This window comes from Colletotrichum truncatum (assembly GCF_014235925.2).
Source record: "Colletotrichum truncatum strain CMES1059 chromosome Unknown Contig_0005, whole genome shotgun sequence".
Lineage (NCBI taxonomy): Eukaryota > Fungi > Ascomycota > Sordariomycetes > Glomerellales > Glomerellaceae > Colletotrichum > Colletotrichum truncatum.
Window position 1 is genome coordinate 4,040,634 of NW_027222402.1, and position 24,256 is coordinate 4,064,889.

The window sequence follows — 24,256 nt, forward strand, 5'->3', positions numbered from 1 at the left end:
CTTATGGCTTGAAGGGAACAGTGACTGTATAGCGAATCCGACATATCGGAATCTTCAACTGGGTTTGTGGCGATGATTGGCCCGTTTCTATCGCCAATCACTAAGCCACTCTTAGCAAAACGCAAAACAGCGCCCATTGCCATTGTCACAGCTGAGTGATTGAAGATTGGGAGACTGGAGATTACTCGCCATCTCAAACATCCTTGCCAAGGGCGGCTCAGCGGGTCTGCGTCAGGGGGCAAGCCACTAAAATAGACATGACATCAGCCGTCGAGGATACAGGATGTGCACGCCAAACGGACCCCTTTTCCACAACTTCCGGCTGGTCAAGTTCGATGGCGAGTCTAGAATCAGTGACTGATGGATGATGTGCCATCCCATCCCACGGAGCCTCATCCGAACAGCGCGGCATGTGCAGAGCCAAATGCGTCTGGACTTTGACAAACGAGGGCTGCAAACACACCGTTCGCGTTGGCCGTTAATGTTGACTGCATAAACCAAGGTTCATACTCAGAACCTTCATCCACTGTAGCTGAACACTAGCGCCAGTTGCATGACCATGTGCTCAACCTGTAACTTCATCGCCATTCACACCTATGAATAATCAAGAGAGATTGGCCAACTGCTACCCAAGTGGTTCTGGACGATGCCAAGGATAGACCGCGCGGCATCGAGGCAGTGTCAACCATTAGGAAAAAAAGAAAACCGGAGCTGGAGCTGCTGATCTCACAACCTCAGCGACCATTTGGCAGTAAACTGCTGGGCAGTCGTATTTGCAAGCTCATGGATCCTTGGCTCGGTTTGCCCCCTGAAGGAACCACCACGTCTCGTATTTTCCTTCCCGAGCGCCGCTTTCTGGGATCTTATTCATCGATTATCACTGGCGTTGGCTTCCTCGTTTCTGCTTTATTATATCCACAGGCCCTTCTTCCTTCTCCAGGTGCTTGTTTTCTTCACCCCTCGATTGATGTGAGATTGATACCCGCAAGCACCACTTTTTACCTTGTTTCTCCTGCAGGGCCTCTAATTGCTCTTCATTTCCATCTAGACTTTTCCATCTTGTCATCTCAGTGAAGGGAGCTGTCACATAACCACTCATCACTGTCGTAAATCCAAACTTCAACGAAACACTCAAAATAAACCGTTGATCACGCACTGAGCAAGACATATCTCAAAGATCTTGTTGATTCACGATTCGAACTTCACGATACACCTTGACTAGTCGAAAACCTCCCATCCAACGCCCAAAATGAAGTACACCGTTGCCCTCGGCTTCTTCTTCGGCCTTGCCGCTGCCCAATCTGCCACCACCTCCGCTGCCTCCTCCGGCTCGACCGATCTCCCCGGTCTCGTCAGCCAGCTTCCGACCTGTGCTGTGAGCTGCCTCAACAGCGCCGCCAAGACCATCGGCTGTTCTGCCACGGACTTTTCTTGCTTGTGCACCAACCAAGAGAGGCTGATCTCGACCTTGACGCCCTGTGTCCTGACGGCCGGATGCTCCACCGATGACATTGCAAGTACGTATTCACTTATTCTTCCAGTCTTATATACACAGCATGATGACTGACCTCTAACTTTCGTACAGCCGCCGCGAGGATCGCGCCTGAAATCTGCGAGAATGTCCAGAACAACCCGAACCCCTCTGCCATCGCATCCGCCTCGAACCTTGTTACCGGCGCGCTCGGCACCGCAACTGGCAGCACTGCCGCTACCGCTACATCGCAACCCAACGCTGCCGGTCGCCGGGAATACAGCCTTGGAATGGTCGGTGCCGCCGCCTTCGCTGCTGCAATGATTTGAAAAATTGGGATAAACGAGCTGTACATATATATGGGTTACATCGGCTGGCGTTCGGGTTACACAATCATCTTCATTTGGGACACGGACGCGGATACTGGCACGGCGTGCATTTGTTATTAGATGGGCGACGAGCCTTTTTAGACATTCTTTTCGGCGGCAGTGGCCTTTGGGCGAGCTTAGGACTTCACGGTAGCATGCATGCATTGCTGGCCGGTCTACTTCGACGTTCTTCTGCTGCAGGGTCGCACCAGTGCTTCCGCAGCGCATACTATTACTAGCATCAAATTACAGATTTGTTGGTGCGGTTTTCAAACTTTTTGTAACATTGTGTGATTTGTAATATGTGACCTACCTACTTCAATATAAAAATCCGAGGTTAGACGCTGCATACGACTTCACAGTTTCAGCTGCTCGTTGAACCGAATTGTGTCGACAAAGATTTCTAGACAAGCTCGAATACATTACAATTGTTTCATCAACTAGCTTTGCACATTACACCCCAGCCTTCCAACGCGCTTTCAACCTCTCAATCATTAGCCGCACAAACAACACGTCCGTTACATCCGGTAAGTTTCTCAACGTTGGGCTGTCCTTCATGCTCTCCCCCGTCAAGTACTCCAGGCCACCTTTACCCGCAGAGCTAGCGCCGTGGCCATATTTGCTCTCAAACCAACCCAATAGCTTGATGGGCGGATTCTTTTCCGGATCTCTTTCCGAATTGCGCAGCTTTTCCATCCACTGGTCTGTTGGAAGTGCCTCAAACCGGAGGCCGGCTTTCGAGAGTGAAGGGAGCATTTGCTGGGTCCAATGAAAGCGGATTGGGTTAAGGACATGGTACACCAAATCTGCGTCAGAGTCTCGTTCGCTAACTTGTTCCGCCGGCCTGCTCCTATTGGCATTGGTCATCTCCAGAATAGTTGTAGCGGCAAGATCGACGGGAAGCCAAGTCATTTCCTGCCACGGGATTAGTCAATAAAACGAAGAATAATGCATGCGTGCGACTCACCTCATCCAGAGTCGGCAAAGCACCCAATGTAACAGCCGTCTGAATCATCAACGGGACACCCTCCGTCGTGTTCCACTCCCCAACTTTACTGTCTCCAACCAGCTGCCCGATTCTCAGAACCCTCGCGGAAGCACCGACAGTTAGGTTTGCATTTCGAGTGATATGCTCAGACACATATTTAGACCTAGCATATCCTGTCCCTTGAGCGTTGCGCGGTGTTGGTACGGGGCCTTCTTTTACAATGCCTGGCCGAGGCGTCCCACCCGCTGCTGAGACCGAGGAGCAGAAGAAGAAGCGAGCCGGAGCGGGCGTCTCGACAGACTGACAGAGCTGAATGAGGCTGTAGACCGCCTTGATGTGCTGGTCCTCGAAGCTCTGCACGGGGATGTTGAAGTTGACAGCCCAGGCGCTGTGAATCACCATCGTCAACTTGGATTTGAGCTCTGACAGCCGTGAGGTACCGAGGCCAAAGTCTGAAAGGCCGAGGTCAGTTGCTAGCGGCACGACCTTGGCTTGCTGTGATGGCGTGAGGTAGATACCACGGGAGGAGAGTGATGCTGTGATGCGAGTCCTGGCGGCTGTATCGTTGGCTGCGCGGACGGCGGCCCAAACTTCCGAGATGTGTGGGAGGGAGGTTAGTTGAGCTAGAATGTGGGCACCAAGTCCACCAGTGACACCAGTTACTAGCTATTGAAAGTGTTAGCAATTTTCTCAGTATAAAAACTTGACTAAACCAACTCACAACAACCTCATTTTCGGGCTTGGAGGCTGCTCCAGCAACATGCTTTTTGAATGAGGAGTACTTGGCGATCAACTCCTCCATCTTCTCAAGCTCATCCTTTGAGATATCTTCCCTTCCATTCCTAAGTGCCTCGAGATGACGGGAAAGCGCCTTGATGTTTCCAGTTTCATAAAGAATGTTCTGGCCCAATTGACCCTGTCGTCCGCCGAGGTCGATTCGCCTTTTAATCAAGCTCCACATCTGGATGCAAATGAGACTGTCAATGCCAGACGCAAAGAAATCTGACTCCACCGAACGCAAAGCATTCTCTGATTTTCCGTTGAGCTGCTCTAGAAGCCAAGCTTCGAGGGCTTCGGCTTCGAGTGAAAGCGATCCGCATGTGTTACTTTCATTTTCGTAGCGCTCATAGGCGGCCTGGATCAACTTCTCAAACTTCTGATAGAATGGCACTCGGATGAACGTTCCCTTATCCGTTTTAGGATACTCAGCGTCGGATGGAAGGACAACGATAAGCTCTTTAGGAATCCGAGAGAATGATTCTGCTTGGGCGTTGGCAGCCTCAACCGCCGGCCAGATTTCCTCGACAAACTGCGCATCAGACAAGTGCGCAGCATTGTCGGCCTTGACAATTAGCACGCCGGGGTAATCTTTCTGCTCACCGAAGACAATTGCCTCCTTGACAATCTGCTCCTGGCGGATGCGGCCCTCAATGGGAATAGGCAAAACCTTTTCGCCGTTGATGAGAGTGAACCTGTCATCCAGTCTGCTAACATACCTCCACCAGTCAGGTTCCGTAGGATGGCGTCTGAATAGGTCTCGTGTGCGGAAAGACCCAGGCGGGTCATTACAATTTGAGGTACTCTTTGCTGGGTAGCCGTCAAGGCAGACACACTCGAATATACCTGGAGAGATCTCGTCCATGACAACGTATGGCTTTGCAACGGGGAGGGGGCGCAGATAGTTCCATGCCTTGTCGCCCGCGGGACGAACAGAGTTCATGACTCTGCCTATCTCAGTGCTACACCGATTGTTAGCAAAATGAGTACTCGCCGTTTCCAACAAATCGAGACAACCTACCAGCCATAGTTCCCCACAAGATATACCCCCTTGTTCACGAGATGGTCTCCCAGATCATCTGGGCAACTACTTCCACCAAATAGTACTAGTTTCACGTTCGCAAGAGCGCGGATACCATCATCTGTCTCTGCAAGAAGCTTCAACACGTATGGGACAACGTGGAACAGCTCTGGTTTCACGTAGTCAAGCATCTTAATGAGATTTTGACTTGTTAAAGGGATGGTGTAGTTGCCAAGGTAAATTGGCTTCTTGGAATATATGGACCTGAATGTCTCGTAGAAGCCATGGCTATGAAACAGCGGAGACACGATGAAAGCTCGCATGCCTATGTTGGTCGAGAATGCTCCGATGCAGCTTTTATGCGTGAGGTAAATCGGCTTCGGGAAGCCCGTCGACCCGGAGGAGTGAATGATTGCCGCAATTTTTTTGTTCTCCTTCTCCCGATCATAAGTTCGGGAGAACTTGGGGGCATCTTTGCCATAGTAATCCGAGTGCGAAAGCAAGGGTAGCACATCGAGTCTCCGTTGTTGCTGAACCTCTGATAAAACCGGATGGAAGTTTGGGGTTGTAAGCATGGCAGCGCAGTCAGCTAGTTCGCAGAGGCGGGTAATTGATGGGCTTGCGAGCCGTGTTGAGACCAAAAAGACAGCATAGCCTAGACGGCTAAGAGCCATAATGGTAATAACGACATGGAGGCCGGATTGTGCAAGTATTCCAATCACAGGAGGCTTGTCCAGCGATGGATCCTAAGTACGGTAATTAAGCAAGTGCGACAGCAACATTGTAATTCATAACCAGGCTTACAACTGAGGAGAGCCCAATGTCTTGCAGCTTCTGCACTGCAGCATCGACGTATCTGTCTATCGCAGCAGCGCTATGTTCTTCAAAATCAAGCAGCCCTTCTTTGGGATACCCAATCAGGGGAGTGTCGCCTAACTCTAGAGCACGTCTTTTGATGAGCTCATCGATAGTATAGATGGGACGGTCGAGCTCTGATACTGTGAGCGTCGACGACGACATCGCCGTCGTTGTTTGGGTATACATTGTGAAATACTTCTTGAGTGCAGATGAATGGTCTCATTCCAAGTCTGTGAGAGATGCTGCGGCGTTCAATTTATGCAGTCAGGCCAGCATCTGATCAGCGCAACGTTTCCGTGGCAATTCCGTGACCGCCGCATACAAGGGCATGCTTGGCACCGGCTTTCGGGCCCGGAACGAACCCCGCATGTGTCCTTTTCCTCGTCTCTGCCATCGGCTTGAAGCGTCTCTTGCCGGCCTCATGCCATGGCTAATCTGCCCCCTCAACAGGCCAAGTAGCTTCAGTCAAACAGACAAGAGCTACGGAACAACATTTGTGTCAACTGGACGGTTATAGGTGGGGTCTCACTCACGGACGGCTTGGTTAGAATGGTTTAGGAAGGGAAATGGCCGTTGTATTTGTTGCAAGATGTTGTAACGTACGGATGAGCAAACCGTTATCTCACCAATCACAGGCGACAAAACGGCACTTCGGATCTTCACTGGCTGACTTCCCCGCATAGAAGAAGTGGGCGGATAACAGAATCGAATTGTTCCGTACGAACACAGTCCGATCACATCACTCTGGACGAGATCTTGGTTACTCGGAGTTGGTCACAAGTTTAACAGTAGTGAGATGGAAAAGGACGGAGCGGATTGCCCAGCTTTGCAAGGGGTCCTGTTTTCATTTCTATGCGGAAAGAAACAACCACGAAAGACGTAGTGGATAAGCAAGGCGGATTCGTGCTTCGGTTGTAGACGGTATCCCACCGGCGGCTGCAGATGGGCCAAAGTGCGTTACTACCGTGTCGCCGTTGCATTTACCCCGCGATCACGGATTCGCTTGTGGACCTAGCGATGAGTCCCGTCTACCCCGTGGGGAGCCAAGATGCTACAGATGTACCCCAGATTTGGATGTTCTCGATACCCGCAGCAGTTTCCTAGCAGGAACGTAATTGCATACCTATATAACAACAATTTGGTTGTTTGCTTATTCACTGAGCCATGATTGGAAGATGATACAACTACGGCTAGGATGAGCAGTTCCGTGTACGTCCATTCACAGTGATGAAGCATGGGTGATATCCGGCCATCTTTAAGCGCCATGATCAGCGAGCGCTGTTGGACTGACTTAAAAGGCGATTGTTGACTCTACTTTCATATTGAATCTGAGATCCAGTTCTATTCATTCCGTTTGTTTCCCTCAATCAACGTTTAACTGTGAAATTACATCATGGCCGTCCGCCAACACCAGTCCGATGCCGACCCGGTCAAAGACCAAGAAGCCTGCACTATCGATCACGTCGACTATAGAAATGATCTCAAAAACAGCAACACTGGACCGCAGCGTGATAAGTTTGGGTCTATGGCAAAAGTTGACCCTAAGGAGATCGCCCTTGTGAAGAAGCTTGACATGTATCTCATGGTAAGTTATCCATCGTCTACAGTATTGATAATCACAGCGGCACTAACCTTCTCATACCCAACAGCCAATTCTCTGGATAATGTACTTTCTGGTGAGCAGGATCCATGGCATACCTAGCCGTTAGCTGACGTATTCAAGAACTTCCTCGACCGCAACGCGATTGTCAATGGTAAGCTTAATCATCTTGACAAAGATCTGGATATGGTTGGCTCTCAATACAACACTTGCGTCAGCATCTTCTTCGTCGGGTATGCCATAGTTTCTTACTCTCCAAGTCAATTCAGTTGGAATAGACCTAGTACGGAGTGCTGATGGGGTGCTGCAGATATATCACCGGCCAAATTCCATCAAACATGTTGGTAACCCGTGTGAAGCCGGCTTGGTACATGTCCGGGTGGATGATGGCTTGGGCTATTGTATCAACACTCATTTGCATTGTCAAGGACTATCATGGGATGCTTGCTTGCAGGTGAGACCTTTGCAAACATCAACCAAATTCTTGGTTCTAATAACTAGGTTCGCTAACAACTTTTGGCTCAAGGTTGATCCTAGGTATCACAGAGGCCCCTTTTTACTCGGGTGCCTGCTATATGGTCAGTCTTTTCTACACGCGGAAAGAAACCGCAACTAGGTTAGCGGTATTCTATACGGGCAATCTCCTAGCCAGCGCTTTCTCAGGCTTGATTGCAGCTGGAGTGTTTGCTGGCTTGGATGGAAAGCATGGCCTTGCTGGTTGGAGATGGCTCTTCTTAATTCAGGGCGTAGTCACCGGTATGTTCTTGGCCTCAACCTACAGCATCAACCAACTAACATCACTTTCAGTGGGAATTGCCGTTGTAGCATTCTTCATGCTTCCTAATGCGCCTCTTGAGACTATATGGCTCACACCAGAGCAACGCCAGCTAGCACACGATCGTGTTGCAAGAGACACAACAGAGAAGCGCCAGGCTACCAGTACTTGGGCCGGCTTATGGGAGGCAGCATCTGACCACCGCACCTGGGTTTTTGCCCTCATGGGGAACCTTCATTTGTCGGCCAACGGCTTCAAGAATTACATGCCAACAGCTGTTCAATCCCTTGGCTTCAACACCACCATCACTTTGGTTCTGACATGCCCGCCGTATCTGGTGGCCGGTGTTGCTTCCGTGTTGGTGTCTTGGTCTTCTGGTCGGTTCAACGAGCGAACATGGCATATAACAGCCTCAAAAACAGTAGCCAGCATCGGATTCGCAGTTGCCACCAGCACAATGAATATTGGTGCGCGTTACTTTGCCATGGTTCTGTTCGTCGGAGCCACCTACGGTGTGAACAACATCAATGTTGCTTGGACTGCTGCCACTGTCGGCCAAACAGATGAAAAGAAGGCAGCCGCTATAGCCCTGGTTAACACCCTTGGCAACTTGTCATTCGTTTACACTCCGTACCTTTGGCCCGATAGTGACAGTCCATTGTTTCGGAGAGCGATGATTGCGAGCATCGCCTTCTCGATGGGTGTTGTCATGACAGCATGGGCGATGAAATTTATCCTGATACGGATGAATCGGAAGATCAGAACTGCGCAGGAGGAAGCGACAAACTTTTACGCATACTAATACGGAGAGACAAAATGGCTTTTAACTCAGAAGAAACATTTGGGATACATGTCTTAGTTGTCATTTTATTTTCAATTTTCATCCCGAAAGGTATATACGCAGGGTAAGATTGCAGATACGAAGAATAACAAACAAAATCCATGCCTTATCAGTTGTGATTTAGCCTCAACAAGCTTCGTAGCCCCAATTTCAGCGCACAAATTTGAAGTACATTGTGCTCAGCTCACCAAACACCGTCAGCGACGTAGACCATGGCTGACAGGCTGTCACAGGGACTCGATGCCATAATAAAGCAGAGTGGTAATGAATGGTCTTCTTGCCCATTGTAAAATCCGCCACGATGGAGTAGAGGAAGAGTAGTTGACCTGGAAGCTAATGGTGAGGAAAATGTGCACGGTAATCGCGGGGCCGAAGCTGTCTTCAGCCCAGCCGGTAAGTAAGCTTAATTTTCAGTGAAGTGGGATTTAACCTGGTAACGTTCAATCATGAATGTTGCTCTGTCTGATGCTATCCCTGTTGAAAGATTTCGTCTCACAACAGGCATCACACTCAAAGCTATAGCACCAAATCATTCCTGTCTGTTTTGATTCTTTCCAAAGAGCTCAGAGTCCAAGCTCGCATAGAATTACGTGGACTCTTTTGTGGACTAGTCCTTGAAATTGATAGAGGTATGTACTATTCTTATTCTGTATGTAAAATATGTTCAATAAACACAAGGTTGTATTTACACGATGGCTTACCGCCAAGTATGTGCAGGTGAAGAATGGAAAAGGTGAAACGGTCTTTCAAAGCTTATTTAGCCCAGCCATCATCACCCCAAACAGGGCCTCCAGGAGGAGTGTACTCAGTGACCTTGCGATAGTCAAGGAAAATCTGGCAACGTTAGCGAATCCCCGCATCACATGTTATGATAGACAAACTTACCGACTTGGTGTCGTCGGCCTTGTAGGCTCCAGGGAGAGCAATACCCTCGGGAAGCTTGGTGGTTCCGCTGCCGGTGACAGTGACTTGATGGCAACCAGGGTAAAACTGAGCCAGCTTGCCGTCTTTGTTGGTACGTTGCAAGCCAAGGATTTCATGTCTGTCGCCAATTAGGTTAATACAGGAACGTAAAATCTCAAGCCATGGGCAAACAAACCTCAGAATGTACTCTCCGGGAGCTATCTTGGAGGGTAGCTTGACGGTGTAGGTGCTGTTGTTCTCGGGAAGCCTCTTGCTTGCCCAAGGGATGGCCTCTTTGGCGTCGTAACCAGACTGATCAATCTTGACCCAGACGTTGCCCTTGCTGCCATCAAAATCGCTACACTTGCCTCCACAGTCGGCAAGGTAGGTCAGAACTGCCAATGCATGAGCATGTTGTTTTCGAGACTAGAGGCGGGTCAAATCTTACTGGGACCGGGATGGTCGCTTTTCCATTCAGTCCACATGAACTTGACGGTGCTACCGGCAGCAACGTTGGCGGTCTCCGTAGCAGGCTCATTGTTCTTGTCCTTGCCGATGTTGCAAGTGATTGCGTCGGTCTGTTGAGTCAATGGTTAACATGTAGTCGGCGACAGTTGGGCATTTTGGAATAGCAAAACTTACTTCGAAGAGTCCATCAGTAACCGGCCCGTTGTCCTTGAACTTGCGGGTGATCTTGTTGACCTTCTTCGAAGGATCCTTGTAAGGATTCCATGTGTCGACGAGGTCCTCGCCGAGCCAGATTTGCTGGACGAATCCGTGTGCCGAAACTGTGGCGGCCAGCGCTGAGAGAACAGTTGCGGAAGTGACCTTCATTGTGTTGGGTGAAGATGAGAAACGAAAAGGTATAAACAAAAGCCCAGCTCTGCGGAACAGATGACCGATATCAGTACTGGATGGGACAAGGACTCTTATACACCTTCTTGGCAGGCTTTTGATTTCTCTTGGTTGGCTGACTTCGCCGTGGTGTCATGGCACGTTACAACTGCCATTCCTTGCTCATCTGATCCCAGTTCAAAGGTCGATTTCAGGTTGCTGGCATCGATTCCACTCAGACAAAGAATCCACCTGTCTGGGTTTGTTAAGATTGAAAATGTCTTGGCGCCTGTGTTCATCGTTGCAGTTGGTTGCACAATGCCTCTGTTCGATGTAAATGACACTTCAAGAGTGGCTCCGGACATCGCCCGGATTGGTGGATATTCCCAAATACGGCACAGCTACGACTCTACAGGGTTGCCCGCTGGCGCAGATCATCCAAACGCTCAGTCTTGCCGATGTCGAGATTGGTTGGAATAAAGATAATGGTGTGAGCTTAATTACTTAGGGAGGTGTTAAACAGGTAGATCCGGCCAATTGAGTCTGAGGCTTATTGAGGGGGGCGGGGTCGTTGGCAGGGTTAGGCCGTGCTCGTGGCAGGTTGGCGGACCGAGTTCTGCTTTGATGATTCAAGGGGCATAGGTGGAGAATCTCAAGTTCTAGCAAAAGAATGGCCCTCAGTACGGTATCAGATCCAGGTTCTTGGGCTTTTTACTCCCATTTGAATAAATATTGACAGCAGTTCAAGGGTTTTTACCCATACGTTCAACCTAATAATGATCCGTGGAAAAGAATTAGCATACTGTTAGTAGTCATTGATCATACAACTTAGAAACACGCATTCAGCAAGTATACACAAATATCATGGATGATATATAGGTATTCTCCTCCTTGTTTAAGTCTTCAGCATCAAAAACAGATGGATACATCGTCCTTTGGCAGCGACTTTTTCCGAAGACTGAATTATGAGTATCACATAAACAAGAGCCTGAAAGTATGTTCGTTCAACCACTTGTCGCAGTATCTCAAAAAGAACAAGAACAACTGGCCAATCACTTTGAGAAAGTAAAGGGTTTAATTCCATTGGCCATGCAATTCAAGCCACATCAGCCGCCACGGCGTTTATTTGGACTCGACGGCATTGACATCTATGGATGATGACATCTGAACTCGGCATTATCGTGACGGAGCCCACACGGCCGATTCGGAGTTTAGCGTGTGCACCTTCCTACCAAGGACTTCATTTCCGCTAAATAACCATTAAAGCACTGTCATGCTATCTTGGCTGCAGTTCTCGTCACCTATAACGCTGCGGTAGGATCCGACTTATTGGCAGGGTCCCTTAACAAGTGGGTGTTAGGCGAGTCAAGAACAGGAATCTGGTAACCAAAGATTAGCGACTAGAACCACAGTGCCTAGGGTCTAGTGCTGTTTAGTATGCCCACAGCTAGATTTCGATGCAATTGATCTCGCCTATGCATGACCATGCAATAGCCCAACCTCCTCTATCGAATACGATCTTTTTCTGCACAACGCCATTTTCGCCAAATGGGCCTCTACACGGAGAAGTTCCTAAGAACGGCAGTTGTAATGAAGCCCTCCTGTACTTGCTTAAGAATGGCGTAAGAAGCCAAAATTGCCCTATAAAGGGTGTTTACTCAAAGGCTTCCACGAAATCGGACAGTAATTTACTGCTTGAATGTGCACTTCCTTATGTTCGCCAAGTAAATTGAGTCGACATGCGGATTCTCAAGTTGTGTAGTTTACTCTCCCTCCTGTCTGGAGGCTGGGCTGCTACATTTACATCGTGTTCTGATTCCCAGATAGCCACCCTTGAAGCAGCTATTGAAAGAGCGACCAACAAGTCATACGCTGCCATAGAACATCTAGAAGCAAATCCAAACGGAAGCGATATTCAAACAACCTGGTATGGTGCTTTTAGCACCGAGAGATACAATCGGGTTTTGACTGCTTTCAAGGTACTTATCTACATGAGAGACTTCGGCGTAACCGCGATTGCTAAGGCTGCTTGCTCAGAAAATTGCACCCGATATCGCCACGACATTCTCTTACGACTGCGCATGCACCAGCAATGTTGTCTTCGCCACTATTGGTGGCCGGTACGGGGACGTCAAGATCTGTAGTGTCTACTTCAACGAAGCACTGCTCCCACCCACAGGCCGGCATCGTTCACAATGGGAGTAAGATCATGATCTCACCAAATTTCACATTCACTGTTTCTTATAAACTTTCAGCACTATAATACACGAGGCAGCTCATTTCAGGGATGTCCTGGGCGCAATTGATTACGGTTACGATGTCGATTACTGTAAACAATTCGCTCGAGAAGACCCGAACAAAGCTGTTAAGAACGCTGAGTAAGTCGAAATCATCAGATCTCCCGTTCTTCCGCTCATTCTTTACAACCTATCTAACGTTCTAAAGCAACCATGCTCGATTCGCGGTGGAGGTGCCTCCTTGGGGTCCATGAAGTTGTTGGTAAGTAAAATAGTTTCGACCGAATAGCGTGAGACTTTTGACTAGACTAACCTTCAACCACGTTATAGACGCGTACCAATAGCACCTAACTGCCGTTGCTACATATGGTGTAGCTTCTCTGATTGCGGAATGTAATAACGGAGCTGATGTCGTTCAGCTTAGCCATCATGTCCGTCTTGTTCTGGTTTCGGTTAGTACATTTGGCTACCCATACTTCTCAGAAGTGATGGCCTGATTTTCAGCCAACCTACACGTAGTATCGACGCATGCGCTGTCATTGAGAGCTAAAGGCTGCTAAAGTTGTCAGATACAGATAATGAGCCGAGAAATGATTCAGAACCAAGTGAATGCAAACAATTTATGATCAGTTGAGACGTGTTTTCTACTCTTCGTGGGAAGCTGAGAAGTGAGACAATACGCTGTAGTTCCACTAAGCGGCCTAAGTGCGAAAATGGTCTATGGCTCAGCTTGGACTGAAGAGGAATCAGAACAGAAGTCATAATCAACTGTTATAAGCGGATGATGATAAAAGGAAACGAGTTCCTGTGCCTCAACATAATTCCCTACAAAGATTTCCATCTCACTTCGAGGAAGAAACTTACAATCACATTGTTACGATATAATTGATTAACCACGCCAGTTTTAACCACTGCAAGATGACCCCAAACGAACCTTTGCCAGGCGACTGCGCACGGCCCGTTGAGCCCAATCCCTATCATGACTCTTACAAAGCTCAGTGGGCTCGATACGTCGCCCGTCACAAGTTGCAGAGAGACCTCGAGGTTGCAGGCGCAAGAATATCCAAAGCCATGAGCGATGGAAGATTTAAGACCGAATTTCCTTCCGGTGTACCTATCGACACAGTTGCTGCGCTTGCCAAGATCACTGAGATTGCAAGTGGAGGCGGCCTCATTCCGGAGACGCATGGCCATTTCAAAGTGAGCATTGTCGGCAGCGGCGTCGCTGGGCTCTTCACGGCCATGCTATTTGACTGGATTAACGAACAGCTCGGAAAAGACTCTCCCGAGGGCAACATCAAGATTGATTATGACATTCTGGAGGCGGCCGGTGAGGATCGTTTCGGAGGCAGGTTGTATACTCACAGCTTCTACCCACATGGCGTTCACGATTATTACGACGTTGGAGCTATGCGTTTCCCGGAAAACGACGTGATGACTAGGTATGGCGGTCTTTTCTTCTGCTTCTTTAGCTGTTTCAATGTGAACTAATCATGTTCTTCCTAGAACCTTTCAACTATTCAAGCTTTTGGGCATTGAGAAAGGGAAACTTGGCGACAGGAAAAGCGCAAAGGATGATCCTGTCCTCGTGCCTTACTATCTCAAAGACGATAAGGGCGTCTGTCCGTCATATTTCAATGACGTTCGCCATGTAGGCAATCCATATGGGCCCTATAACCCTGACCCATGGCGTCTTAATGAGGGAATACCGAAATGTGATCAAATTCCTGCACAGTAAGTCATACTAGCTCTATCACATACTGTAACAGCACTCATACCTATTTTTCAGCATATTGCAGGAGAGCCCCGACTGTTTGTTCGAGAGAGCCATTGATAAGTATCTCCAGGCGGTCAAGAGGGGTTTAGATGATCGCAAGAAGGGAAAGCCACCAACTCCTGAAGAGGAAGAGAAATTCTGGAACATGCTGAGGCTTTCGGACCAGATGAGCACCCGCCAGTTTCTCCTTTCGTAAGTGCTCGCTAGTGAGTTCCGTAACGGTAAAAAAGTATTTTCTGACAGATTTGTAGAGTTAAAAACCCAGGGGATATTCCAGATGGGCCAGGATACAGCTACAATACGGTCCAGTGGATGGAAACAGCTACATAGTAAGGAAGTTGAACCCCGATCCGCTAAAGAGATTCTAAACGTGTTTTCTACAGCGGGACAGGATGGTACGACCAGTCTTTGACGGAGGCTGTGCTCGAGGCCCTGGACTTCAACACACAAGATGGAGAAAACTGGTGGTGTGTCGACGGTGGCGCGCAGAAAATCGCAGAAAAGATGCGGGATCAAATCAAAAAGCCGAACGCTATCAAGTACAACACCCAGGTCACGGGCATCAAATCCAACGTCAAAGTTCAAGAAACTGTCACCCGCGAAATGACGCTCAGCATGAAAGAGCCCATCAGCAATACCCAAAAGACGGACGAAAACTACTTGGCCGTTTTCAACTCAACCACTCTTGGTTCCATGAACAACATGAATCTGTCTGAAGCTGGTTTGTTTTGGGACACCAAGCAAGCTATTAAATGCCTCGGCTACGGTGCTTCTTGCAAGGTCGGCATGAAGTTCAGGTCCGCCTGGTGGCGCAAAGCACCATTCAACATCACTCAGGGCGGGCTCGCTCGTACAGACCTCCCGTTGCAAGTGTGCGTATACCCATCGTACAATATCGAGGATCCAATCGACGAGCCTGCTGTGCTTCTCGTATCGTACACTTGGGGCCAGACAGCCCAGCGGATAGCCAGTCTAATCTCTTCCGATACGCCCTACGACGAGGAAGAGCTCCGGGATGTTCTTATTCGCGACCTTGCGCTTCTGCACGCAGAAAAGCCTAGCGACCCAGAATCATACAACCGCACCTTCAATCTCATTAAGAGCGAGTATATGACTCACCACGCGTGGGACTGGTATCGCGACCGTCACATGGCCGGGGCGTTCGCTTACTTTGGACCCTGTCAATTCTGGGACTTATACCCTGCCATCACAAAGCCGAACTCTTCCTGCCAGCTGTACTTCGTCGGTGAGGCGGCTTCAGCTCATCATGCCTGGGTTGTTGGGGCTTTAGAAAGCGTCGTTCGTGCTGCCTGGTTCATGTTCGACTCCTTGCACCAGGGCAGCAAAAATGACAAGAGGAGAGGCGGTGAAGCTTACAAGCCTTACAAAGACGCCATGACGCTTCTAGAGAAAGGCTTCTTGGATCCAGAGGGTGATGAGGCAGTCGACTCTGGACATCCAAATGATGGCCCAAACCGGGAAGACTTGAAGCTACCATTTTATCCTTTACCTATGGAATTGCCAAAACGCTGCGACATCGAGTCAGATAAACACACCAAGATTGAGGATTTGGTTGATCATCCTCAATTTGAAAAAGGGAAAGAAGTTCCGATCCTCTATGGCGCTGCTGTCGTAGCTCTGAGCATGGTCGAGTCAACCTTGGATAATGTACAGCTGTTTGGAGCGAAAAGAGCTTCTTGATTGTCTTCTTCATTCATAGTCTTACATTAATTCAGAGCTTTTAATCACAACGAAATTTTTCTAGTACTCTCTTCTTTAAACCCCACGAGATCTGATGCCATTTTACTTACCTACTTACACGGCACTAATTGATACGTGTAATAGAAAATGAAAGTTCGTCTCTGGTGGATGGAAGTGAAAACAGGGCTACGATACCCCTTAGCAGACCTTGTTTGACTGGGCTGAGGAACCCCCAACGTCAAAGCGCTACTATGTTGTTCAGACGGTTCCACGCCAAAGGCCAACAGATGCCCTTGGGTCACACGTTATAGCATAGCGACATATTTATGTTTTTCGGCCATTCAATGAAAATGCGCTAGTCATGTAAACAGAGTTAAGCTTAGAATTTTGATACAAAACTTCATCCGTTCTTCTTCTCCGCTCTGCTCGCCTCATTTTCAAGTCTCCCAAATAGGTTCTTATAACAATTGGATATTCACGTCGGATTAGGCTGCATGAGCATTGATTTATCGCTCTTCTATGCTATGCCGCGACAATGGCACACAACAGAACACCAACAAACAGATCTGTCCTGGCGTGTTTCTTCATAATACTAAATGTCTTGATTACTTTTGGTTTCTCTGCACCGAGCGTGTCAGGTCTAGACTGGCCGAGGAACCGAGCATTGCCCTTGTTCCCAGATATTTCCAGTGACATTGAGTATGCCAAACTCACGGCGTTGTCAGGCGACGAGCAGATCCTCCTGGTGTCTCTACAAGGGCTGGTCAACCGGCAGCGACCACGTTTGTATCTTTATTGGTCTGATGATGCCAATGCGCCCGACGACGTGATCAACGAGGCCTGGTTACGCCAACTTGAATCCCAAGGCTGTAAAAATACCAACGTGACGAGTACTGCATTCCAGTTGATCGATAAGTACAAATCGGACATTCGCGGTGCAATCATCTACGATATTAGATTACCAGATACCATAAACCTAGCGTCGACTATGGCTGGCGTCTCCCATGGTGTCTTAGCAACGGAAGAGCTGGCGCACCGCTTCAATATCCCTATCATTGAGGATCTAAGAGGTCGTTTCAAAAACAAATATGAGCTGTATGAGCACGCAGCTAAGAACGTATGGCCAAATGTCACAGACCGGCTCATAACCGCAATTAAGCCTGCTTCGACCATATTGTTCGCTAACAGGACCTGGGATACGCTTCTAAGAGCCAATTCATCCATCAAGGATAGTTCCAACAACGGCACATATATCATCAACTTATCTCAGTTTCTCAACAGCAGTGGTACCGTCTATGTCAATATTTCGGACGCTTTCCCTGCAGACGGATTTGGCCCTTCTGTATACTACGTGAAAGTCACAGCTGATCAAAATCGAACCATAGCCGAATTTCAGCCTGGCACTGAAGGTGAAGATTCTTTTCTGTTCGACGACGGGGGCTCACACTTGGCCGATAATCCCGGAGGCTGGAGGTTTGCAGACGGCACGGCCGCAATTATTTACAGATTCGACTACCCATCAAACGCTACTACAATGACTATTTCCTTATCCATGTGGAATCAGTTCCAAGTTTCAGCAACGGCATCACCTCCTGGTTACCAGAGGGTGAATTCAATATTTCGAGATTACGTTGTCAGCACAGCAGCTCCATGTATTTGGCTGGACAGCAGCAGACCGCAGGAGGCGGCAATGCTTGACAAACTACTCCGTCAATTTCAGCCCAATTCAGCTTACCTGGGCTGGTTCCCTAATGGAAACGAAATGACCGGTGTCACGCAACTGGCAAAGAACGGTGTATACGTGGCAGCCACAGACTTTTACTTCAACCCTACCATATTCAGTGGGTTCAGAACCAGGAATCAAGTGCAACAGTATCCATATCCACCAAAGGTGCCACCGTGGCGCCCTCCCCCAAGAAAAGACACTAAAGTTATCCTATCCCTCGTTTACCTCGAAGGCGACAATATCCAATACAATCAGCGCAGCATGTTCTCCCACTGGAATGATTCGGACAGGGGATCTGTTCCTCTTGGTTGGACCATCAGCCCATTGCTACGCGACATCGGACCTGGCATCCTGTCCTATTACCAAAGAACATCCACCGAGAATGATTTGCTTATTGCAGGACCCGATGGAGCGGGTTATACCTATCCCGGAGTTTGGCCCAAAAAAGCACTATCTGAGTTTTTGGCTCAAAGCGGGGAGTATATGCGATCCACGCAAACAGACAAGGTACTGTTCGTGTACGACCGTGTCAACTCAACTGACAGCCCATTGACACCGGAGCTGACTGTTGCTTTTCGTGATGCCGTGGGGAGAAACAGACTTCGCGGAATCCTTTACGGATCTTTCGTCTCTACGTTAGGGACGCTTGATGTGAATGTGACTCAGGGTTTCCCAGTAACAAACATGGTGGGCATCGCAAATGAGCAGAGTGGCGCGGAGACCCTACGGAATATCTCGGACAGTTGGAAAGGCCCTGGCCCCTTATTTGTCACAGGTGCCCTCAGTGCATTCGATATCACACCGGCGAATGTAAGTCGTATGGTTAAGCAACTAGGTTCTGACTTTGAGATCGTCCGACCTGACACGTGGTTTGAACTGTTGAGAATAAGGGATATGTGGCCTCCCGGACCGTTATAAAGATAGTGATCGGATTTATTAGAAACTGTTATTTCTTCAATTGGTTTAATTAAAAAGAATTCTTCCAACAAACTTGTACATAAAATAATCCTATCGAGAAAATAGCCAATCTCTATCTCTTATCAGATGCAAATTGTGTTGGTGATTAATAACTTGGAAGTTCAACGTTTGTATCCATGAACAGTCAAGCCAGTCTATAGAAACTTTTGCCTACAAAATCGCAAAGTTGTTGCGCGCTGAGCCCATCTTCTTGGAGTATAAGCTGAAGGAACAGCACTAACAACAAAAGAGACAGGGCGCATTTAGATTTGGTAGAAGTCATTCGAGTTTCTTTCCCGAGTTTCAAATTTAGTTAACGCCTCTTATTCGCCTGTAACTTCGCAGCGTTCGTCAACTAGAAACGAATTTCAGTTTGAGGCGACACAGGTCAGTCAGTGTTTTGCTTCCAACACATTTGGCTACCCTTCCCATCTCTCTTATTTGTCTGTTAGTAAAAGGAAGTGTTCTCTAGAGTATTTCACTTGAGTTCGGGTTGAAATGATACTAGGAGCCGTTCTGGAAGTTCGGAATGTGGTCGAGATCCGCTCCAAACCAATAGCCCGCAACATTTGGCGTTAGGCAATGGTGCGGTTCTGTCATTTTAATCGCAAGCGCCATGACGTTTCTCATAAACTTATCTCCTTGACCTTGACGTGAGGAGTGGCGTACCGTTGTCAGCAGCGATGCTCTATTTGGGTTAGAACCACGGCATCGACGAACTAGAACTCCCGAAATCCGGAGTGCTAGGATCCCTGACTCTCCACTACGGCAAACATACCCTGCACAACTCTGCTCGGAGTGGTGATTGCCGGGTTTAGGCCAGTCCCATCAGCATTGCTGCCATAGTATCTGAGGCATTCTCGGAAGGATTTTTTTCATAAAATAAATTTGACCGTTAGCTACTGATGATTGTGTAATTTTCTACAACGCTGTTCCACTTTTACTCTTCTCATCCGCTCTTTGACCGCTGATCCAACCTAGGTCAGCATCGCTCAGAAGACCCATTCAATATAATTGCCGCGACTTTGGACCCCTCTTTCAGCCGGTGATTATAAAAGAGCCATTACCCCAAGTCCGGAACAGATCATGCCACCCATCTGCCACGTAATCACTTGCGGCGGTATTACACTCCCACGCCACATCTACAGCAATGAGCTCTGCCGGTAGCTATTCTGTGCCCCAAGAGGCGGCTAGAGTTTTTCAAGATGGTATCTTGGAGAACCCCTTAGTAGGCCCGCTGACGCCAGAGCTGCGATCTTTAAGCAAGCGAATCCGTTTCGAAGGGTCGGCCAAACCGAGCGTGTCCATTAACTGGCGGTTTGCGGAGAGCATCTCCGCATTGAAGGCTTACGAAGCACTTCTTCTGATGCAGCTATTGTCCAAAAAATATCAACAGACGCCGTCAGAAGTTACAATCAACACGTGGGTGCCTCTGATGTCGGTTGCCTCCTTATTTCTCGGTGCTTATTTTTGTTCTCAGAGACCATGCCACATTGTTCTTCATGTCGCCTTTGGTTGCATCGTTCTTAAAGGACGGGAAGCGTGTTCCTATCGACCCTATGTCTCCGGAAATCCAGAGCCTCTTTCCGAATGAAGACAAGCACCGAGCGCTTGGCAGATTGCATAGAAGTCTGGCAACGAATATTTACAAGACGCGTGACAATCGCTTTTACCATGTGCACGGTAGGTCCTTGAGATACAGCCTTGTACGGTGAAAGCCACCAATGCCATAACTTACTTTTTTGAATAAAACAGGTAGTATGAACCCTGAGCCGACTCTGACAGCACTTGGGCTCCCGATGGAGGGTGATGATGACGATAGTTATGATGCTGTAGTCCAGAGATTCCAAAACGTTGTCTCTCAGCTAGACTCAGCTGCTTTGGACGAGCTCATGAACGAGCAATATCGCCAAGCAGGCTCGATTGCATATACGACAGACGAGTACTTCGCAACTGAGCAGGGACAGCAATGTGCTAAAGTCGGCCTTTACGAACTATCAAAGGATACTCGGTCTAGCCAGCCGCCTGGATGGTGGCCTGAAGTTCAATCACAGGCTACAGAGTCATCCTCGATAAGGCCTCTTGCAGGTCTGAAAGTTGTTGACTTGACACGTGTTATTGCCGGCCCTGCTGTGACGCGTGGCTTGGCAGAGTTGGATGCGAGCGTCATGCGAGTCACGTCGCCCAACATCACCGATCTCTCAGCCGTCCATCAGGATCTGAATTGGGGTAAATGGAATTGTCACTTGAACATCAAGAATCCGGAGGACCAGGAAAAGCTGCGGGAGTTGATTCGAGAAGCGGATGTAGTCGTGGATGGCTACAGACCTGGTGTGATGGAACGTCACGGTCTCGGCCGCCAAGCTATCTTCGACCTTGTCAGAGACCGATCCCGCGGCATAATTCATGTCCGAGAGAACTGCTACGGGTGGCATGGGCCATGGAGCCACCGGAGCGGATGGCAGCAGATCAGTGATATCGTAAGTTTTCCCTCCTTCAAGGTGTTAACGAGCCTTCTGACACTATGGCTCATGTTTAGTGCTGTGGTGTATCGATTGGCTACGGTAAGGCGATGGGCCATGATGAGGCAGTGACTCCGGTTTTCCCTAACTCAGACTATTGGTCAGTACATGTGTAAATGCTCAACCTCATGGTTCTTTACTGACAATCCATCACAGTACTGGAGTCTGTGGAAGTGCTGCTGTTCTTGACGCTCTTGTGAAACGAGCCGAGCAAGGTGGCAGTTATGGCATCGACGTAAGTAATTTTCACCACAAAGATATGGGTTACAACTAACAACCCGTCTCCTAACAGGTGGCACTAAATTACTACTCAGGGTGGCTAGTCCGCTCCTGTGGTATGTACCCGGATGATGTTTGGAATGAGGTCTGGCAAAGGCATGGTTCGCCAGTCTTCCGCAAGTACCATTCTATGCTCCATTTACTGCCGTCGATGATGAAGTTGTTGAAGGAACACGATGCCGCCACGCTATTCAACCCGGATTTCTTCGAAGCTCGCCATGCCAAAAATATGGACACTACTTTTGTCCAGGTGAAGCCAATTGCTCAATTCAACGACCAGAGCGTACAGTTAGGATACCACGTGGGTACACGGGGTAACGGGGTAGACTACCCTAGATGGCCGAAAGACCTCAGCGTTGAGACTGTACAGCAAGATAACTAAAATTCTCGAGGTCAGCTTTTGTATCTTAGGTCAAAGCCAACAGCCCCTGTCAATGGGAATAAAAAGAGAAAAGGTCACTAAGCTTAGATATTATTAAATCTTGACGTGTTCACGTCAGTACTTGATATTCAAGCTTTGAGCAGCAGCTCAAGATGAGCCCGAGCTGTTATGCCGTTCTATTTACTATCCAACATAGGGAACTAATGGTTCGATGAGTACTTCGGGCTCTGATAGCAGCATAAGAGTTACGAAACAGCGCAGAACATATCGTGTCTAACCCTGCTTTCCCGCGACAAAGAACTTAGTCTACTATGAAATCTTTTGATTCGTACAATAGTTGAAGCATCAGTAAACTCGAAACCCTTTCTTAAGCAATTTCAGATGTAGCGACTATACGAATCTAAACTTTCTATATATGTTGACAAAAATGACACATTGGGTAAGAAAATAGCATACAATAATATTATTCTGACGAAAACAAATCTTGTCATTTCTAACCCGCAGTCGAAGTAAATGCGGCTACATAAAAGGATCATCACGTTCCTCTTATTTCTTCTGAGTTATGGACGTCCAGTTATGGGTTGAAGCAGGGTTTTACTTGAAAGCTGTATAGATGCGTCGAAATGATCAAGGAGATGGATTCCAATCAACGATCGGGCCATACTGCTCCTGCCACATCGTGCGATTCTTGGCATTATCCAGCATGGAAATACTTGAAACAACAATATGCGCTGTTCCAAAAGACTAGCTCTTCAGCTTTTCTTCTTCACTTCTTTTTATTCCTTTTTTTCTTCTGCCTAAATCTGCTTTGTAGGTAGGTTTCTAGGTTAGTCCAGTCATGACAATGTTTGTGCTGTTAAGCTTCGGTAGAAAAACCCGCGTCCGTCCAGCTTGGCGTAACATAACCTTAACAAGCAACGGCTGAGACATTTGTGGTCACGCTTGAAAGGAAGTGCTGCCTGCATAATACAAGTTTAGGTGATCAACCAGATCAGCAAATCCTTGTTGCCATCAATTGTCCTAGTCTTGGCATAAACTGATTCGCACATCAAGCAACATTGCCAGGCTGTTTTGTTCTCCCTGAATGGCAATGAACGGCAATGATCATCAGCCATGACTGACCCAGGGGGCCAGATCACGGTTGTGTCCGGGTCCAGGGGCTGCTGAATCAAACCCCAGACAGGCAGGTATTGACGACTCAGGTGCCCTGACTGCCAAAATACATCCCTGTATAAATGGCCAATATTAGACCTGTAGCAAACGGCACGACAGGGAACCCGCCGAAACCGCCATGCGAAGAGGCGACGGTGCCTACAGTTATCGCAACAACTTTTCGTCGTGTTGGATGGTCTCATTAAGCACTAAATTCCTTTATATGTGCTTGTTTGCTTTGGGCCATATGCAGATACTCACTATTGGCAATGTGAAGCATCATATTCGGCTTGCCTGCTGGTGAAATCCCTTGGAAATCTTGATGAGTTCTTTCATGCCTGATAGAATAGTAATGGTGACGTATTACCAAGATGAAAATTCTTTCTAAATGGATATTACTGCATGTCACCTTTCCAGCTCGAAAGTAATCAAACTTTTCTCGGGTTTGCCTTCGAAATTGAATGAAGCTTCTTCCGTGATATTACTCATTGTATTCAGCTTGCCGCTCCAGTATTACTGTATTTGGAATCAGAGCTCATAAAACATTTGGCCTTATACCAGCGCTGTGATTTGGCTAACTTAGATTTGACGCTGGGCTCCAACGATCAATTACCAAACTCTGTGTCTAACTGCCCTTGAGTGTATTCGCATTCAAAATAGGCATTGATCCTTGCATAAACAGAGCTCTTAATGAGCTTATCGGGCCCCTAGGCCTCCGCGAAAGCCGCAAAGCCCAGAAGTATGGCGAAATTATACAACCATATCCATTTTCTTCTCGGATAAACCCGGGGTTGTCGCGTTACAGTGAAATTCCAAGGACCTTTTAGTGCTCGCGTTTCCAGTCCCAGCATCCCTGCCGAAACTGAACTACAGCTTCCTGGTTACTAAATATCGGTTGAGTGGCCATGGAGAAAATATCCCTGATTTTCCTCGGCCTCTTCCGATTTTCCCGCAAAAGAACATGTGGACCAAGATCGGATACGGTGATGCAGTCAAACTCTAGGGCTCGTAGAACTATCCGTCAGATACCTACTCTACGGTACTTAACAAAAAGTGCACGGTTTCCTGAAACCTGATATCCGGATGG

General features: G+C 48.1%; 8 protein-coding genes across 8 annotated transcripts; 6 read left to right on the forward strand and 2 right to left on the reverse strand.

Moving 5' to 3' along the window:
* Positions 1–1,249: 1,249 nt before the first annotated feature.
* On the forward strand, positions 1,250–1,800 carry CTRU02_209168 (uncharacterized protein; the record flags this gene model as incomplete). The annotated part of the gene is made up of 2 exons (XM_036732758.1): positions 1,250–1,517; positions 1,586–1,800. The coding sequence occupies 2 exons, from the start codon at positions 1,250–1,252 to the stop codon at positions 1,798–1,800; spliced, it is 483 nt and encodes a 160-aa protein (XP_036575501.1).
* A 492-nt stretch (positions 1,801–2,292) lies between these two features.
* On the reverse strand, positions 2,293–5,669 carry CTRU02_209169 (nrps-like enzyme; the record flags this gene model as incomplete). The annotated part of the gene is made up of 5 exons (XM_070205217.1): positions 2,293–2,754; positions 2,807–3,493; positions 3,549–4,566; positions 4,626–5,371; positions 5,430–5,669. The coding sequence occupies 5 exons, from the start codon at positions 5,667–5,669 to the stop codon at positions 2,293–2,295; spliced, it is 3,153 nt and encodes a 1,050-aa protein (XP_070061292.1).
* A 1,207-nt stretch (positions 5,670–6,876) lies between these two features.
* On the forward strand, positions 6,877–8,660 carry CTRU02_209170 (major facilitator superfamily transporter; the record flags this gene model as incomplete). The annotated part of the gene is made up of 6 exons (XM_036732756.1): positions 6,877–7,068; positions 7,133–7,159; positions 7,207–7,316; positions 7,394–7,537; positions 7,610–7,839; positions 7,891–8,660. The coding sequence occupies 6 exons, from the start codon at positions 6,877–6,879 to the stop codon at positions 8,658–8,660; spliced, it is 1,473 nt and encodes a 490-aa protein (XP_036575499.1).
* Positions 8,661–9,452: 792 nt separating this feature from the next.
* Positions 9,453–10,436, reverse strand: CTRU02_209171 (glycoside hydrolase family 61 protein; the record flags this gene model as incomplete). Its single annotated transcript, XM_036732755.1, has 5 exons — positions 9,453–9,533; positions 9,585–9,741; positions 9,799–9,997; positions 10,051–10,180; positions 10,245–10,436. 5 exons carry the CDS (start codon positions 10,434–10,436, stop codon positions 9,453–9,455), a joined length of 759 nt encoding a protein of 252 aa, XP_036575498.1.
* Positions 10,437–12,175: 1,739 nt separating this feature from the next.
* CTRU02_209172 (peptidyl-lys metalloendopeptidase) lies at positions 12,176–12,927 on the forward strand (the record flags this gene model as incomplete). Its single annotated transcript, XM_036732754.1, has 4 exons — positions 12,176–12,415; positions 12,474–12,637; positions 12,692–12,814; positions 12,882–12,927. 4 exons carry the CDS (start codon positions 12,176–12,178, stop codon positions 12,925–12,927), a joined length of 573 nt encoding a protein of 190 aa, XP_036575497.1.
* A 664-nt stretch (positions 12,928–13,591) lies between these two features.
* CTRU02_209173 (flavin containing amine oxidoreductase) lies at positions 13,592–16,151 on the forward strand (the record flags this gene model as incomplete). The annotated part of the gene is made up of 5 exons (XM_036732753.1): positions 13,592–14,115; positions 14,180–14,407; positions 14,463–14,642; positions 14,702–14,779; positions 14,834–16,151. 5 exons carry the CDS (start codon positions 13,592–13,594, stop codon positions 16,149–16,151), a joined length of 2,328 nt encoding a protein of 775 aa, XP_036575496.1.
* A 535-nt stretch (positions 16,152–16,686) lies between these two features.
* CTRU02_209174 (uncharacterized protein) lies at positions 16,687–18,795 on the forward strand (the record flags this gene model as incomplete). The annotated part of the gene is made up of 1 exon (XM_036732752.1): positions 16,687–18,795. The coding sequence occupies one exon, from the start codon at positions 16,687–16,689 to the stop codon at positions 18,793–18,795; it is 2,109 nt and encodes a 702-aa protein (XP_036575495.1).
* A 1,189-nt stretch (positions 18,796–19,984) lies between these two features.
* Positions 19,985–22,017, forward strand: CTRU02_209175 (putative alpha methylacyl-CoA racemase; the record flags this gene model as incomplete). The annotated part of the gene is made up of 6 exons (XM_036732751.2): positions 19,985–20,256; positions 20,315–20,517; positions 20,581–21,314; positions 21,374–21,456; positions 21,513–21,591; positions 21,649–22,017. The coding sequence occupies 6 exons, from the start codon at positions 19,985–19,987 to the stop codon at positions 22,015–22,017; spliced, it is 1,740 nt and encodes a 579-aa protein (XP_036575494.2).
* Between the last annotated feature and the right edge of the window lie 2,239 nt (positions 22,018–24,256).